Here is a 19,258-nt window from a genome sequence, read left to right on the forward strand (position 1 = left end):
GTTGTTCACCCTTCTCGACCCCCGCTACAAAGAGAACTTCTCATCTCTCATTCCTGTGGTGGAGAGGACGAGCAAAATGGTGCAATACCAGAAGGTCCTTGTGGAAAGATTGCTCCAAAAATTTACAGCTGACAACACTGGCTGCAGAGTACGTAGTTCCTTGGCCAACCAAGGAGGGGAGACGTTGGTTCCAACAGAGCCAGGGCAACACTCTCCAAGGCCTGGGGCAGTTTTATGACACCCCGCCAGCACCCTCAACCTGATGCACAGCCTAGTGTCACAAGGAGGGAAAAATTTCGAAAAATCGTGAATGAGTACGTAGCAGACCGTGTCAGTGTCCTCAGTGATCCCTGTGTGCCCTACAACTATTGGGTGTCCAAGCTGGACACGTGGCACGAACTGGCGCTCTACGCCTTTGAGGTGCTGGCCTGCCCCGCCACCAGCGTTTTGTCAGAGCGGGTATTTAGTGCTTCTGGGGGCATAATAACTGATAATCACATCCACCTGTCAACTGAAAATGCTGACCGGTTGACTCTTATAATTAACAAGACCTGGATTGCCCCTGACTTCTCCACTGCACCAGAGGAAAGTGGCTGAACATAAAGGCACTCTAAATGTGGCTTTTATGGTGTATTGAATACACTGTACTCCCATGCACTCCTTCCACCACTAGCGATTTTGTAGAATATTTGTCATATATTTGCGAATTCAAGAATTCGAGATTATTTTATTGAATGCGAAAAATCTGCAATGTAAAAATCGCGTAATGCGAATTCGTAATGCTAAATACAGGTATGGGTCACTTTGGCAAAATTTTTCAAGTTGCTAGAAGTTTCATGAGTTTCTACTGAGACTGGAGAAAATGGTTGGCATGGCAGAACATTACAATAGCTTTATATGCAGATAGAGTCAAGTAATCCAATATATTTGCGATTGCGCTAATCGGCAATGATTAGAATATTTTAGCAGGTCTGACTACAGATTACTGATTGGTGCACTAAGTATTGTTGTGAACTTGACATTGCTTCCATCTCATTGGCCCATAAGCAAGAAGCATATAGGAATCATGTGTTCAGATAGAAGAAAAATACAGAATATCCGATAAAACTAATATATAGCACTATATTCTAAATATTTGCAAATTCTCGAAGTGGCGATATTCGTGATAAAAATTTGCTATTCGAATATTCGCGCTCAACACTATTCACCACTAAAAAGGGTATATGGTTCAATCTCCATTTTCTCGTCCTCCTCCTCCTCCATCATATCAACATGCTTATTAGGCTGCCCTCGCTCCTAATGTTTTAGAGGGTCAGCTCAGCAGCGGGCCCTCACCCATAATGTTTTAGAGGGTCACCAGCAGGTCCTCACCCACACATTTTTTAGATCGGCAGCAGGCCCTCGTCCACCACATTTTTTAGATTGTCAGCTCGGCAGCAGGCCCTCGCCCACAATTTTTTTTACATGATCAGCTTGGAAGCAGGCCCTCACCCCTAATGTTTTAGATGGACAGATCAGGAGCAGGCCCTTGCCCCTAATATTTTAACGGGTCACCAGCAGGCCCTTGCTCCTAATGTTTTTGAGGGTCACCAGCAGACCCTTGCTCCTATAATGTTTTTGCGGGTCACCAGCAGGCCATCAATCATAATGTTTCAAGGGTGTGAATGATGCCCTTCTTGATGTGTAATAAAAGGTGTTTTGAAGTGCCGGTTCTTTGTAATTTTTGGCAGCCCCTTCACTTAGTGCATAGGCTTTATGATTGTAGGAGTCCCACAATCTGAACAATTGTACCACAATGTGAATGAGGCCATCCTTTATGTAATATACAGGTTTTATGAGTCCCTTTTTCTTGTAATTTTTGGCAGCACTTGCACTTTATATACAAGTAAATATACAGGAAAGAATGTGTCATTACAATTTTTCCTCTAAAATCGATTTTATCTTCGGTTTTGTGCGTATTGTTGTCAGTCTGTAAAAGTGGCGTACTACGCAGCGACCTGGGAGTCCAAGATGCATCCAGACATCCTCCCCATGCAGTTCCCGAACCATTTCAGTGGTGTTTCCATCGATTTCTGAACTTTTCCTGTGAACCAGACACCCTTCCCTTTTCGAAGCAAGGTGTGCCTGGTTGAACGCTCTGAATTTCATTGTGCTCAGGTGCTCGGTAGAGCACCCGAGCATCCTGAAGTGTTCTACTCGAGCACCCGAGCACTTTGGTGCTCGACCAACACTAGTCATTATTATTTAGCATCAGTGTTTCCCAGTTAAAATGAGGAATGTGTGTCGAACTATTCTTTTTTAATATACTTTTAGGCTATGTTTGTTCCACTCTTGGTTTTAGCTTCTAAAACTGAAGTAAAAAATGACTAAAATAAACAAGTGTGATAATACAGCTAGAGTAGAGTAAAAGAAAACACAGAGAAGGTGGATAAGAATTACCTCTGCCTATTTAACCAGTTTAATATAGTTTTAATCTTCAAATGCAGCAAAATTGTATGGAAACATTTCAAAGATTGCCAAATTATCAAGAACCCATCTTACTATGGAGCAAGCTATACATGTTATGAATAGTAACTCAATAAGCCATTTATTATGAGATCACCCGTTTTATATTTATGTGCTTCTTTCCAGCTGCTACAATCTGCAGTGCCTCTGGAGATCCTCACTACAACACATTTGACGGTGCAGTTCACCATTACATGGGGAACTGCAGCTACACACTCACAAAACTATGCGATGTATCATCTATTGAATTCCCATACTTCCATGTCTACACCACCAATGAGCACAGAGGAGGCAACACCAAAGTGTCCTATATCCAGTCAGTACATGTAGAAGTGTACAACACTAATTTCACATTGCTGAAGAACAAAAAGCTAAATGTAAGTTTCCCAGTTTCCTGTTAATCACATATTTGATCTATTGTCATTTTCCTTAGTAATAGTATATACTGCAAAAATCCTTGCAAATTTGGCTGTTTTTTTTCTGCCACTTGGATAAAAAGCTGGGGAAATAACTGAAAAGCTTCAGAAAACACTCAGGGTGAGCTTTATCAAACTGGTGTAAAGTAGAACTAGCTTTGTTGCCCATAGCAACCAATCAAATTCCATATTTCATTATTCAGAGCTACTTTGGAAAATGAAAGATGGAATCTGATTGGTTGCTATGGGCAACTAAGCCAGTTCTACTTTACACGAGTTTGATAAATCTCCCCCTCTGTCTTTTCAGGAAAACAGGCAGACAATATGTAGGGGGTAGACAAAGCAGGAAGTCTGTGAGGATAAGCTTCAGCTAATAGCTGCAGAACAGGAAGAGATATCAGTTAAAAGGGCCAGCTTTTAAAAATGTCTCCTGTACTGGCCACAAATATGCAGCCGGTTTGGGGGGGGGGGGGGGCGGAGGGGGGTTCACTGTGGTGTTAAGGACCTATAATGTATAGAGCACTTTGCAAAATTACTTTGTTTTGGGGACACAGTCAAAAGAATTAACAGCCATAGTGTTTTTTGTGATTCTAGAATATTTTCCCTAAAATAAAACAGCTTCTCATTTCTTACTACGTGGATATCATCAATGTAATCACCACAGTTAGTTGGAGTTGGAATATCTTACAATATAAAGCAGCCTGCCACAACTGAGTAGACTAATATAAAGGACACAGCAGATCTATAGTACAGTACATGGTCTCCCATTACAATTATTCACTTTCCAGTTTAATCAATTTTTTTAAACTTTTCATACTAGGTTGATGGAAAGAGAACAAACCTGCCAACGGCTCTAGAAAGTAGAATCAGAGTGCACATCAGTGGCAATTACTTAATTTTGGAGACCAACTTTGGGCTACAAGTGAGGTTTGATGGTAACCATTACAGTGATGTTTCTCTACTCTCAACATTCAAGGGCCATGTGTGTGGACTTTGTGGTAAGACATATGTTCATACCCACTTATAGTTTACAGTGTGTGAGGAAGCTACTATTGTCTGAACTGGTTTAATTTCACCTTCAATATTCCTGTCTTTCAGGCAACTACAATGACAATGCAAGAGATGACTCTTTAAAGCCTGATGGCAGTATAGCATCAGATTCAAAAGAACTTGGAGATAGCTGGCTGGTTGACCGAGATAATAAAGTGTAAGTTATAGAAATATTGTACTGTTCTTTTAATTGTTTAATTTAATTGAAGCCCAATAGTGCATTGAGAAAATGCATGCAATAGTTTTTAGTTTTTATTTATAGCGGTGGACTGGGAACTTAAAGTTGCCCTGGGAACCTAAAAGTGGCTCTGAGTTGTAGGTGAATCCAAATTTACCGAAGGCGGGGCAGCACAAGTAGGCAGTGCCAGCAATACCACAATGGAGCACAAAATTCCACCCCAGCAGAATCAAATATCACAATGCAGAGAGCATCTGATCATTATGTACCTGACCAGCGGCCGTGAGAAGGGCTCAGTGGCCCCCTTGGCATCAACCCACTGGGGAATTTGACTGTAGGGTCTATGGCTAGTCTACCCCTGTAATTATTAATATTCTTAAAGACATGTTGCGGTATTAACATACTCTAAGTTAAACTTTGGATAGGTATATCATACTTTGTACACTGGGTAGATTCTGAGGGACATTTACTAAATGGTACGCTATAGTTGCACAATAATTTGCGACCTATCACTTGTTTAATTATTGTTTAAAAGTGGCAAGAATAGCGGGTGAAGCTTAGCGGGACAGATAAACTATCATTCATGCCAGAAACTAGCATTAAAAGATAGTTTAAATCTAGATCCGCTCATAGTTGGCGTACATTTAAAAGTCTGGCACGTGGACTGCCTGGAAATGAGCCCAATTTATTAAAGGACCTGTGCCTTTTAATACATTTGCCACAGTCTGCTCTAATAGACTTAATACTAAGATTAGTGTTTGTAACTGCAGTTTTAGTATATATCCACTAATGTATTTTTAAAATACATAATGCTTTAATTATTAAAGGGGGGTGTTCAAGATTTATTTCTTTTTTTCCTGCTACAGCTTCATTCTTATGCATTGGTTGTTGTGTCTGATATTGAAGCTTTGCCTTATTTGCTATCAAATATATATATATATATATATATATATATATACTGACCAAAAATATAAACGCAACACTTTCGGTTTTGCTCCCATTTTCTATGAGCTGAACTCACCGAAATTTTCTACATACACAAAACACCCATTACTTTCAAATGTTGTTCACAAATCTGTCTAAATCTGTGTTAGTGAGCACTTCTCCTTTGCCGAGATAATCCATCCCACCTCACAGGTGTGGCATAACAAGGTGCTGATTAGACAGCATGAATATTGCTTAGGTGTGCCTTAGACTGCCCACAATAAAAGACTACTCTGAAATAAGCACAGTTTTGCCTTACTGGAGGGGATGGCAGAAAACCATTTGCCTCACGCGGTGCAACACATCTCCGTCGCATAGAGTTGATCAGGTTGTTGATTGTGGCCTGTGGAATGTTGGTCCACTCCTCTTCAATAGCTGTGCAAAGTTGCAGAATATTGGCAGGAACTTGAACACGCTTTCGTACACGCCGATCCAGGGCATGCCAAACATGCTCAATGGGTGACATGTCCGGTGAATATGCTGGCCATGCAAGAACTGGGATGTTCCAGGAATCGTGTACAGATCCTTGCAATATGGGGCCGTGCATTATCATGCTGCAACATGAGGTGATGGTCGTGGATGAATGGCCCAACAATGGGTCTCAGGCTCTCGTCAAAATTCCATCAATAAAATGCACCTGTGTTCCTTGACCATAACATACGCCTGCCCATACCATAACCCCACCGCCACCAAGGGCCACTCGATCCGCAATGTTGACGTCAGCAAACTGCTCACTCACACGACGCCACACATGCTGTCTGCCATCTGCCCTGAACAGTGAAAACCGGGATTTATCCTTGAACAGAAAACCTCTCCAACGTGCCAGACACCATCAAATGTGAGCATTTTCCCACTCAAGTTGGTTACTACGACAAACTGCAGTCAGGTCCAGACCCTGATGAGGACGACGAGCATTTAGATGAGCTTCCCTGAGACAGTTTCTGACGGTTTGTGCAGAAATGCTTTGGTTATGCAAACCGATTGTTGCTGCAGCTGTCCTGATGGCTGGTTTCAGACGATCATGTAGGTGAACACACTGGATGTGGAGGTCCTGGGCTGGTGTGGTTACACGTGATCTGCGGTTGGGAGGCCAGTTTGATGTACTGCCAAATTCTCTAAAACACCTTTGGAGACAGCTTATGTTAGAGAAATGAACATTCATTGCACGACAACAGCTCTGGTAGACGTTCCTGCAGTCAGCATGCTAATTGCATACTCCCTCAAACTTTGCTACATCTGTGGCATTGTGCTGTGTGATCAAACTGCACATTTCAGAGTGGCTTTTTATTGTGGGCAGTCTAAAGCACACCTGTGCAATATTCATGCTGTCTAATCAACACCTTGATATGCCACAATTGTGATGTGGCATGGATTATCTCACTAGCACAGATTTAGGCCTCTTTCACACTACAGTTTTTTGCGTTCCGTATACGGTCCGTTTTTTGTGTTCCGTATACGGTCCGTATACGGAACCATTCATTTCAATGGTTCCGCAAAAAAACGGAATGTGTTCCGTCTGCATTCCGTTTCCGTATTTCCGTTTTTCCGTTCCGTTGAAAAGATAGAACATGTCCTATATTTGGCCGCAAATCACAGTCCGTGGCTCCATTCAAGTCAATGGGTCCGCAAAAAAAACGGAACACATACGGAAATGCATCCGTATGTCTTCCGTTTCCGTTCCGTTTTTTGCGGAACCATCTATTGAAAATGTTATGCCCAGCCCAATTTTTAATATGAAATTACTGTATACTGTATTTGCCATATGGAAAAACGGAACGGAACAACGGAACGGAAACGGAACCACAACGGAAGCAAAAAACGGAACAACGGATCCGTGAAAAACGGAACGCAAAACACTGAATTCAACATACTGTAGTGTGAAAGAGGCCTTAGACAGATTTGTGAACAATATTTGAGAGTAACGGGTCTTTTGTGTATGTAGAAAATGTTTCAGTTCTTTGAGTTCAGCTTATGCAAAACAGGAGCAAAACCGAAAGTGTTGTGTTTATATTTGTGGTCAGTATATATATATATATATATATATATATATAGTAAAATAAAAACAGGAGGCAGCACCGATACAGTATAAAGTAGCTGGGTGCACGCTCTGAGGGCTGAAGCTTACCCAAATATCATAGCAAAAAAAAAGGGAGCAGCACAATTGTAGAGCCGAGACGTCGCCACACTATGGATGAATAAAACATTTGGATTTTGTTTTATCCTGCGTTGGAGTGCTGCTCCCTTTTTTTTCTATATATATATATATATATATTTTATTTATTTATTTATTTATTTTTTGCAATTCTGAATTCTATTAAATAAAAACTATTGTCACCCTATTCTTATTAATATTCTTCTTATAAACTATTGGTGCAATGAAATGTGCTTTTTCTGTTGTTATTCCTTCTAATATTATGTTACAATAATTATATTCTAATATCACATATATTTTTTGAAAATTATAATTATCACTCGAGACAAAAAGTAGAAATCAAGGGGCACATTTATCAAGACTGGCATTTTAGGTCTTAATACAGACGGCGGTGATTCTGCCGAAGTTATGAAGAGGTGTAGGACGCTCCATAACTTTGGCGCATCCAGCGCCAGTTCTAAATGCAAGACAGCTTTTAAGCTTCCTTTTTCTACACCTGAAACAGGCCTGCCGTCCAGTCCCTTCCTGCCCATGCCACGCCCACTTATTTAGACCTTGCGTGAGTGGCTTGAAGTCGCAGATTGCGGCGCAACAAACCTTTGCGCCCCAATCTGCTCCTGAAATGCGCCTAATATAGGCGTATTTCAGAATGATAAATGACCCCCTAAATTGAATAACATAATAAAAGTATTGATGAATGGTTTATCCTACCGGTGCCATATAATATCTTTTTTTTCATTTGTCATAGGTGTGGAAGTCAAGACATTGAAAATTGTGATCCAAATCTTGAAGCAGAATACAGCAAGGATACAGTCTGTGGCATTATAACCGATACTGCAGGTGAGGCATATATGGAACGACATACTAGTCTGCTAATTTATATTATCAGCCACTAACACTAGCATGTAGACATCCAGATTCATTCAGTTCCCATTCTATTATTCCAGTCAGTAAAAACACATTTGTATTTATATTAATTAGGAATCTTCAAGGACTGCCATGCTCTTGTGAATCCTGATAATTTCTTTGAAAACTGTGTAATAGACATGTGTCTCACTGGTGGCGACTCAAATTCCCTATGCTACGCTGTGCAAGCATATGCTCAACAGTGTTCAGATGCTGGAATATGTGTTGAATGGAGATCGGACACCTTCTGCCGTAAGTATTCTCTCATCTTTTTAGTTTGTATATCAGCTATTATTCATACCCACAAGAAGACAACATGCACCCTGTTCACCTCTACTTGAACACCACTCCAGAACCTGATGGACCTTATTATAAAGTAATAGGGTCATTGAATGCCAGTATTATCCATCGTACTACAGCCCCATACTACAGCTTCTGTTATGAAGTGAAGCCACCTAGTCTTAATCAATATTTTAAACTGTAATATTTTATACAGAACTGACAGCTATGTAAACTCATAGTTGGAGATTGTGTTTCCATTTGCCCAATTTATAAATAATTTATTTCTTGTCACCTTTAAAAATTTTCAGCTATTTCCTGTCCTGCAAGAAGCTATTATAAGAGCTGTGGGACTACATGCCCTGCCACTTGCTTCAACTCTCCACCAGTGGCACCATGCAAGCTGGAGTCAGTAGAAGGTTGCTTCTGTAATGACTCTTACGTCCTGAGCGGAGACAGATGTGTTAATCAGACTGATTGTGGCTGTGTTGATGACAATAACAACTCTTATCAGGTAAGGCTTCCCTAATGCTCCACATGTATATTTTATATTAAAATGCTATAATTTCAGGCCTCTTTCATATGTTATCTTCAGCTTGGAGAAAGTTGGTTCACCTATGAGAACTGCACACAGCGCTGCTCATGCAATGATAATAACAGCATCGTTTGTGAGAATTGGCAGTGCGGAACCCTGGAAAATTGCAAGAGGCAGGATGGAGTACTAGGATGTCATTCCTCTGGTTTGTATTCTATCTATAGTTAATGTTCCAGTATATCTGTGTATCACACCTAAATAAATGGAACACAAATATCCCTACAGTAAAGATAGACAATAGATCGGAACTATCTCAGATCACCATTTATTATACAATGTACTTTTATTTATTATACTTACATTTTTGCTCCATTTATTGTATAATTATTTTTCCAAAGAAATTAGTGGTCAATTTGCCAGGACGGAGATTAGCTTAGATATGTCACAGTTTTACATATTGTGCAGAGCAATTGGATGACAATTGTACATCCATCATCCATGACTGCCATGCTGGTGAAGTTCGGTGGATACACTATGGCCAAGGCGGCAGCTGTATGAAATAAAACTCCAACTACAGTAGATCAGATCTGTAGACAATGTAGTGCAGTCTATACCACCAGAAACTGTTCATGAATACAGTGTGTGTGCTTTTATTACAGGTATCACTGCTTGCCACGTGTCTGGAGATCCTCACTTCTACACATTTGATAAAGTCATGCACAGTTTCATGGGCACATGTACATATGTTCTGGTGGACATTTGTGATAAGAGAAGTGTCATCCCATTTACCATCAAAGGAAAAACAGAGGACCGTGGACAGAGGACAGCAACATACTTGAAAGAAGTTTACATTGATGTTTATGATTTCCGTATCACCTTGCAGAAGGACAGGAAAACTCTTGTAAGACTTTTATCAATATACTTATTATTAAATGTGCTCACTATGCTTTATAATGTATTCAAATATCTATTCTATCGATCGATCTATCTATCTATTTTTGGATCCTGTAGTCTTCTACTCCAAAATAAGTTTAAATATACTACCAGGGAGGGTACCTTTATTGTAAAAATTAGTGTTGAGCAAATCAAAGCCAAATTAATTGACTTCAATCTGAATTTCAGGAATAATTTGATTTGCCGTGAAGCTGAATTTTCTCACGCTTCCTGGTAACTAATCTATTTTTCCTGAAATGATAGTAAAAACAAAAAATATATATACTCACCCAATCTGCAAAGAGGCTGTTGCCTCATCCAGATGGCAGAAACTGGGCATCACCATGCCTGGCCAGCGTGATGACATCATCATGTCACCACTTGAGATTTTGCACAGTGTCTTGAATCAAGATGGCTGCGACAGCCTCTACACAAGCAAATGGATAAGTTTGAGGTTTTTTTTACCCTGATTAACCCCTAAATTGTAGCCTCAGATTGGGCAATCAGTGATGAATGTGGCATCTGAGTTGTTCAATAATGGGGTGTGGCACAATTCCTCATGAATTGAATGTCTTTGTGAAATCCGGAAAAGTAGTAGAATCAAATTTTTCATAACTTTGCTCATTTTTAGTAAAATTCTGCCTGGTAATCATGAGAATCATTTCTTTTCCTTTGTCTCTCCATGGATGAGGCTCTATTATTTGGTGCACCATTGCTCCCCAAGTAATGCCGCCCAGCATTTCCCTCTCTTGTTTGGTTGACAATATCTCTGCTGTCTGTGAAATCCATTAGACAGGGCAAGCCAAAGACTATCAAGCAAACAAGTGGAGGAGGCAGTTGGCTATGTTGCTGGTTAAGCGATGGTGCACTGAATGTCTTGTCCTTGCCCAGTGTGCACCTAAAACCTGTTTTGCAGACAAATTAAAAGAAATATTTCTCATGATTCATGAACAGTATTCTGAAAGTAAATGTATTTTTAATTTGCGTAACAAGAGCCATACATGGTGCAATGTTTAGTTAGTATGTGATCTCATTGCCGACAGACTCCCTTTCATAAAATCTTGATGGAAATTACAGAATCATTTTAATAAGCTCTTTGTCAACAACAGGTGGATAACACACGCATCCAAACACCATGGTCTGGAAATGTGAAAGGTATCAGCATTGGCAATGTCGGTCTCTACACTGTTGTGACCACAGACTTTGGAATGATTGTGAAGTTTGATGGAAATCACCACCTGGAGATTGTCCTCCCTGATGCTTACTTTGGAAAGGTCTGTTCTAAAAGTTTTTAGTATTGAAAACTGTCACAGTATAAAAATGCAAGTTCACAAGATATAATTGATCTTTCCCTACTTTGGCACAACAGGTATGTGGTATGTGCGGTAATTTCAATACCCAGACAAATGATGAGTTACTGATGTCAAACGGACTTCTAGCAGCCAATGTTACCCAGTTTGGAAACAGCTGGAAATCAGAAGAAGACAGCGACAAAAAGTAACTATCACAATTGTTGTATTATTTAGGGATTTTAATTATTTGCTCAGGTTTACTCACAAGTTAACACACATAAGTGAAAATGTCACTAACTAGAATGGAATAAGATAAATGGAATAAGATGAGAAAGCTCTGTTGCGAGTGCTCAGATTACATGAGATTTGGTATTTAAACCTTTCAGTTATCAAATCAGCTGTCATATCTCAGGACATTCTGAATGTCAAAGAGATGCAAAAAAAAAAGTTCAAGTTAAAGCGAGAGGTTATGGCACTCTTCTCATTGTCACACTTTGGGTCAGATTTACTAATCCTGTAGATGACGTAAACTTAGCCAGACCGTCTAGACCTGCACCAGATTTATCACAGGGGTTCAGGTTGAATGATAAATGTGGTGCAGGGCTAGGGACTATTTTACACAAGAATTGTGGCACAATTTTGGCACAAAAAGATCAATTTTTGACCACGTTTGTTTCCTATAATGCCGTTCATTTCCTGCTAAGTTCAGCCTCCTTTTCAAGTAGGTAGAAAAAAATAAAAAATAAAAAAAACTGTTGTCATTTTGCACCTTTTTTAGACAGATTCTGAGTGCAGTAACATTAGTAAATCTGGCCACTATCTCTGGCCTCTACAAATATATGCTCTTCAATACTATCTTCTTGCACGTCTAGACATTTTAAGAATTCCTAGCCATGATAATGTTTGTTTCTTGTAAAAGAAAAGAAATAGCTGTAACACTTTGATTTCTTTTCAGCTGCATGGATGATACGCGAGTTGATCTTGTTCCACCATGTACGACTGCTACAAGACCAAACATTCAGAACCAGTGCAATGTTCTCCTGACAGACACATTCAAAGCATGTCATAATCTAGTGAGCGCAGACCTGTTTATTGAGAGCTGTGTATATGACATGTGCAGATACAACGGCATGGTGTCTACCCTGTGTGCTATTGTCCAAGCCTATGTTGATGCCTGTAGAACCCAAGGAGTAAACATCAAATGGAGAAGTCCCTCTCTCTGCCGTATGTATTCAAGTATTCAAAACTGTATATTATAATGGAATAGAATATTGTAGATAAGTTACTATCACTGTTACAGATTGCACTGTGTATACATTGTAAACCTTTTAGAGGCAATTAAGGACATGTTCACACAGTTTTTTTGTGTGTTAAAAACAAAAATGACTTGGAATCCACTCTAAAATTCGCATACAAAAAGCTTAGCACATTATGTCAAATGGCAACTTTGTTACATTGACCAACTTGGCTTTTCTACATAACTATATAAAACAAACCCACTGCAGTCAATTAGGCATTGATTTTAAAGAGAGTTTGTCATGTTGAACATGCAGTCCTATCTGAAAAGGATGAGCTGAATAGATTTATATATAGTTTTATTGAAAAGGGGATATCAGTATAACTGCTCTTACTATGATTATGAGTCTAATGGGCAGTCCTACTTAGTGATTGACAGCTACCTCTATATGCACGCTGACTACAGAAGAGGCTGTGACTGAGTAGGACCGCCCACTGGACTCCTAAGTGTTGGGCTGACTCTTTTCTGCATTATCAGATACCATATTCAGTGTGATAGTTTCCCTACAGGCTTGCAGATTTTACAAATACGTGTAGATATCAATAATGTCTTTGACAGCTTTTTGAATATGCCATGTAATCAAGTATTTCTCTACTGCAGCATTGGCATGTCCCAAAAACAGTCACTATACAGACTGTGCGTCCCTATGTCCATCTACTTGCACCAACATCTATGCTCCAGATGTCTGCGACAAGCCAACAACCTGTATGGAAGGCTGCGTCTGCGATAATGGCTATGCTCTAAGCGGTGACCAGTGTGTTCCACTTAAATCTTGTGGCTGCAGGGATTCCAATGATAATTACTACAATGTACGTATATATACAATATACCATTGCATAATAATTTTATGTGACTATTTTACAGGCCAGCAGGTGCCTGAAGAAACAATTGTATGGCATATAAAGCATATTCTAATCTAATATAAATAATCTAAACTAAAAATCTGTATTGTGACAAGATAACCCTAGAATAAAACGTACATAACTATGGGGGTTATGAGGTTTCAAGTGAAGTTCTACCTCTCAGAATTGTTAGGATAAGGACTTATCCTACAACCAGGGATTCTGTCACCAGGGGAATTAGAATAATTATATTTTCAGTTAATACAGAGAACAGATGGTGAGGACATACTTGCCCATATATACAGTACTATGTGGTGCAGATAAACTGCCTAGCGCTTTATCCCTGGCAATTTTTTATTTCTTTTTAATTTCCATTTGCCTTCACAGAGAAACACATGTATAGGAAAACTATTACCATCTCTGTAGGTCTTTGAACATTTACTAAAGATTCTTTTTTATCTCCCACATCCTATAAAACGACAGGATTTTTTATGGTGCAGTGATGCGTGATAACATCACCAAATATGTATGTGCCTTAGGATGGGCAGCACGGTGGCTCAGTACTGGGGTCCTAGGTTCGAATCCGACCAAGGACAACATCTGCATGGAGTTTGTCTGTTCTCCCCATGTTTCTGTAGGTTTCCTCCGGGTAATCCGGTTTCCTCCCACACTCCAAAGACATACTGATCGGGAATCTAGATTGTGAGCCCCATTGGGGACAGGGTGTGCTAATGTCTGTAAAGCGCTGCGGTATATGTCAGTGCTATGTAAGTGAGTATTATAAATACAATGGGGCACATAGATTAAGAAAGGGTTATTTTTCACAAGAATATTGTGCCTGCATCGTTTTAGTTTGGGCCAAATGTATGTTGCAGATTGTCGTCTATGATACTTTAGGAAATGGTGAAAAGAAGATGCAACATAATGTCGCACAAAAATTTGCACTTGCAACACAATGCACCATAGTGCATTCAGAAAGTTACACGCTTTTTTATGCCACTTTCCAGTGGGTATAGGTTTGTCCAAACCATGCATTAAATCCTAAGACTGTGAAAAAGACAAGGTGCAAAATAGGACTAGACAAAAAATTGGTGCATAAGCCATACAGAAAACAGAATGGTGGCGCGTATACTTCATATGTTTGGCACGGCAAGCGTGTGATACAAATTATGGGGCAATCCAAGACGCAGTAATATATCTCCCCCTATTATGCTGCAGCAACAGTGGGTCATTATTCATCTAAGAAATAATAAAGCCAGATGCGCATGGTCAGTAATGTCCTATGGAAATGTATGCTACATGTAATGCATTTGACTCTTTCCTAGATTGATGAGAGCTGGATTACTCCACACTGCACACAGAAATGCCAGTGCAAGAAGGGCAATGAAATCAAATGTAAATCATTCAGCTGTCCACATGGAGTCTGCAGTGTGAACAAGAATGGTCATTACAATTGCAAACCAACAGGTAAGATCACACACCTAAATCTAGAGAAACTAGGGCAGATTTACTAATACTCTCTAATATTTAGACAGAGTACACTTAAACCAGACAGTATAGAAGTGTACCAAATTTATGTTGTGATATTTAAGCTAAGATCCCTTTCCCTTTAAGCAGTGCTCCTTTAAGGTTCGGAAAGTGTCTAAAACATAATAAATGTGGTGCAAGGCTTGCACACCAGCTCTAAAACATAATAAATGTGGTGCAAGGCTTGCACACCAGCTCTAAAAAATAATAAATGTGGTGCAAGGCTTGCACACCAGCTCTAAAACATAAGAAATGTGGTGCAAGGCTTGCACACCAGATCTAAAACATAAGAAATGTGGTGCAAGGCTTGCACACCAGCTCCAAAACATAATAAATGTGGTGCAAGGCTTGCACACCAGCTCTAAAACATAAGAAATGTGGTGCAAGGCTTGCACACCAGCTCCAAAACATAATAAATGTGGTGCAAGGCTTGCACACCAGCTCTAAAACATAATAAATGTGGTGCAAGGCTTGCACACCAGCTCTAAAACATAAGAAATGTGGTGCAAGGCTTGCACACCAGCTCCAAAACATAATAAATGTGGTGCAAGGCTTGCACACCAGCTCTAAAACATAGGAAATGTGGTGCAAGGCTTGCACACCAGCTCCAAAACATAATAAATGTGGTGCAAGGCTTGCACACCAGCTCTAAAACATAATAAATGTGGTGCAAGGCTTGCACACCAGCTCCAAAACATAATAAATGTGGTGCAAGGCTTGCACACCAGCTCTAAAACATAGGAAATGTGGTGCAAGGCTTGCACACCAGCTCTAAAACATAAGAAATGTGGTGCAAGGCTTGCACACCAGCTCCAAAACATAATAAATGTGGTGCAAGGCTTGCACACCAGCTCCAAAACATAATAAATGTGGTGCAAGGCTTGCACACCAGCTCCAAAACATAATAAATGTGGTGCAAGGCTTGCACACCAGCTCTAAAACATAAGAAATGTGGTGCAAGGCTTGCACACCAGCTCCAAAACATAATAAATGTGGTGCAAGGCTTGCACACCAGCTCCAAAACATAATAAATGTGGTGCAAGGCTTGCACACCAGCTCTAAAACATAATAAATGTGGTGCAAGGCTTGCACACCAGCTCTAAAACATAAGAAATGTGGTGCAAGGCTTGCACACCAGCTCCAAAACATAATAAATGTGGTGCAAGGCTTGCACACCAGCTCTAAAACATAGGAAATGTGGTGCAAGGCTTGCACACCAGCTCCAAAACATAATAAATGTGGTGCAAGGCTTGCACACCAGCTCTAAAACATAGGAAATGTGGTGCAAGGCTTGCACACCAGCTCCAAAACATAATAAATGTGGTGCAAGGCTTGCACACCAGCTCTAAAACATAATAAATGTGGTGCAAGGCTTGCACACCAGCTCCAAAACATAATAAATGTGGTGCAAGGCTTGCACACCAGCTCTAAAACATAGGAAATGTGGTGCAAGGCTTGCACACCAGCTCCAAAACATAATAAATGTGGTGCAAGGCTTGCACACCAGCTCTAAAACATAATAAATGTGGTGCAAGGCTTGCACACCAGCTCCAAAACATAATAAATGTGGTGCAAGGCTTGCACACCAGCTCTAAAACATAGGAAATGTGGTGCAAGGCTTGCACACCAGCTCCAAAACATAATAAATGTGGTGCAAGGCTTGCACACCAGGTTTTTTGGTACAAACTGAGCCAGCATTATGGCAGTAAATCCCACAATACTATTTGCTCTCTCCTTTCACTTACCTTTAATATGCCATGAAATATGACATGTGGTCCTTTTCACATATTACTTTTTGCCAAAATGTGGTCTAAAGAGAAAGCCCTAGGTACACACTGGTTATGGAGCAGAGGAAGGAGATTTATCTCAGCTGCTCCACCTTCTCTATGAGTGCTATAGGGGATTTCTTAGTGTCTTTACGGTACATACATGCTACTTCTGTACATTTGTATTTATTATATCCACTGGGGGTCATTTTCAAATAGATATAAACGTACGCAGGAGGAATGAAGACAGTCATCTAAATCACCGGTCTTCATAAATGTCCCCCCACTGTGTCATAGATAGTTTACCCATTTATTATTAATTTGCTTCCAACTTGCCAAAATATCAATATTATGCAAGTTTTTCTTAATATTTCTTCTTTGGATCTGTTCTAGGTTTCTCCAAGTGCAACATTGCTGGTGATCCGCATTATCACACATTCGATGGGTTAAGCCATCACTTCCAGGGGAAGCAGACATATATATTAGCAAGAACATCCCCAGATTTACCCGATTACATGGAGCCATTTAAAATCGAAGGCAAAAATGAAGCCATGTTTCCCTTTAGCCGGTTCAGTCTGCTCAGAGAGCTGCGTATTGAAGTTTACAACCACGTTATATTATTCAAACAGAACAAGATATTAGTGGTGAGTCTCCGAAAAATACACATATCACGGTTTTGCATTTAAAATTCGAAAACTCGCTAAGGTATTGTATTAGGCCTCTTTAACACTTCAGTTTTTATTAGTTCTGGTGGGTTGTTTCGGCAGAGGTGCAGTGGGTTTTGTCCTGCTAAATCCCAGCATATTTGCCAGGTAGCGACCGGATCTCTACCTGACCCCATTATATACTTCAATTTAATGGGTCCGGCAGCCGTTCCAATAACATCCGGCAATGATGGATCCTGAGAGCTCCAGTGTTCTGCCCGAACAGCTTGCCGGAACTAAAAATGTGAAACTAGCCTTAATCATACAGAGACATACTACATATGACATTAGCTAATCTGTATCATGAACTTACCATTCAATTGATAATCAGATTCTACTTATATACATAGATGTTTACAGAGACACTTTGGATATTTGCCATTTCCAGTATATGTGCAAACATACGGCATCATTTTAGCCCACATTTTAGCCTATTGGCATTTATTTACCTGTAAGCACTTGTCGACTTATTATCCTTTTATTACTAGTTGGATAGTGTGAGAACAGTGCCCCCCGCACGTCCACATGAAGGAATACATATTTATCAGAGACCAACAAGAATATACCTGGAGACTGACTTTGGTCTTTCTATCAGCTTTGATGGCAAAGAAAATGCAGGTAAATGCTAAACCAATGGTAACCATGAAAATTCCAAGATAGTTTGGGCCACCTCATGCATAATTATCATGCTATCCTCAGTGTATTTCATAGCTACCGTATACATTATTGAGAGTGTGAATGTTAATGCTCCAGTCAATTATGTTTTTGGATTTCTTAATATTTTTTGAATTGTTTTGCAATTTCTTTATCATTAATTTTTCTTCTACAATTTATAGTACTATATTGACCCTAAACAATGACTTTGGGGTATCAATGATGAGGTCAGTCCCTTCCAATAGCTACACAATCTCACTAAATATGCACTATTGTGGCATATACTGATTTCATTAAGGGGTTTCGCCCACTCAGTATGCCAACCCCACCATCGGTCAGAGAGCAGATACATGCATTGCATGGTGGCCCATTCATTTTTGCAATACTATACTTTTACTGGAAGAATGCAACCTCCTTGGCGATAACAGCTGATTGGTAGCCGGTGGGGGGTTTGCTGTTTCTTTCAGAAGAACGATTTTCACATCCCGGTGCTGACCGAGTACAGAACAAGTTTAAAGTCAATGGACCAATTAATTCTACCCACTGTAGATACCAATATAGTAGTTCAGGAAATGTATGATAAAATGGATAGCACTCCACAAAAATTCTGATGCAATGAAGTATGTGTTTATTCCAAATCATACATCCAGGTAGGTGTCAATGTACAATTTTGTTGCAACATAAATAAATGCCTGACTTTTCTGTCCACATGGGTCCTTTTTTTGACCGTATATCTGTGGCACTAATATTAAAGAAAGGATGCCTGGATCTGAGGTGCAAAGTAGTATGGCCACATGTTCTACCCACCAGCATCATGACGTAGGACGCTTGCTGATATCACGCTGAGTCCTGTATATTACAGACGCCCTACTACCTTGCACCTCAGATCCAGGAAGCCTTTGTTTGTTATTAGTGCCAACAAAATTGTACATTGACACTTACTTGGATATATGATTTGATATAAACACGGACTTCATTGCATCAGAACTTTTTGTGTAGTGCTATACATTTCTTTGCATATTTATTTATAAAAAAAAATTATGGACCATTGGTCTGCTTAGAGAACGTGCAATGTTTGTCAGGTTTTCACATTGGACTTGCCCATTCAAGTTAATAGGTCAGTAAAAAAAAAAACATCATCCGCAATCTGTTCTTCATTGATGGTTATTAAGAGAAATAAAATACACAATACTGATGTCAGATAGATAGAAAAACATGGATTCAATATGGAAGGAAAA

At 39.8% G+C, this 19,258-nt stretch overlaps 1 protein-coding gene across 1 annotated transcript in view; it reads left to right on the forward strand.

Moving 5' to 3' along the window:
* The first annotated feature begins 779 nt into the window (after positions 1–779).
* The window catches only part of LOC122935325 (zonadhesin-like), a 36,809-nt gene continuing 18,330 nt past the window's right edge, over positions 780–19,258 (forward strand). Inside the window, exons 1-16 of the mRNA XM_044291090.1 lie at positions 780–792; positions 2,632–2,882; positions 3,742–3,919; positions 4,020–4,128; positions 8,034–8,125; positions 8,267–8,443; positions 8,782–8,984; positions 9,066–9,210; positions 9,665–9,906; positions 11,048–11,212; positions 11,308–11,435; positions 12,186–12,454; positions 13,128–13,336; positions 14,695–14,836; positions 17,056–17,306; positions 17,855–17,984. Coding sequence (XP_044147025.1) covers positions 780–792; positions 2,632–2,882; positions 3,742–3,919; positions 4,020–4,128; positions 8,034–8,125; positions 8,267–8,443; positions 8,782–8,984; positions 9,066–9,210; positions 9,665–9,906; positions 11,048–11,212; positions 11,308–11,435; positions 12,186–12,454; positions 13,128–13,336; positions 14,695–14,836; positions 17,056–17,306; positions 17,855–17,984 — 2,704 coding nt within the window. The remainder of the gene's footprint in view (positions 793–2,631; positions 2,883–3,741; positions 3,920–4,019; positions 4,129–8,033; positions 8,126–8,266; positions 8,444–8,781; positions 8,985–9,065; positions 9,211–9,664; positions 9,907–11,047; positions 11,213–11,307; positions 11,436–12,185; positions 12,455–13,127; positions 13,337–14,694; positions 14,837–17,055; positions 17,307–17,854; positions 17,985–19,258) is intronic.

The sequence above is a fragment of the Bufo gargarizans genome, chromosome 4 (genome assembly GCF_014858855.1).
Source record: "Bufo gargarizans isolate SCDJY-AF-19 chromosome 4, ASM1485885v1, whole genome shotgun sequence".
NCBI lineage: Eukaryota > Metazoa > Chordata > Amphibia > Anura > Bufonidae > Bufo > Bufo gargarizans.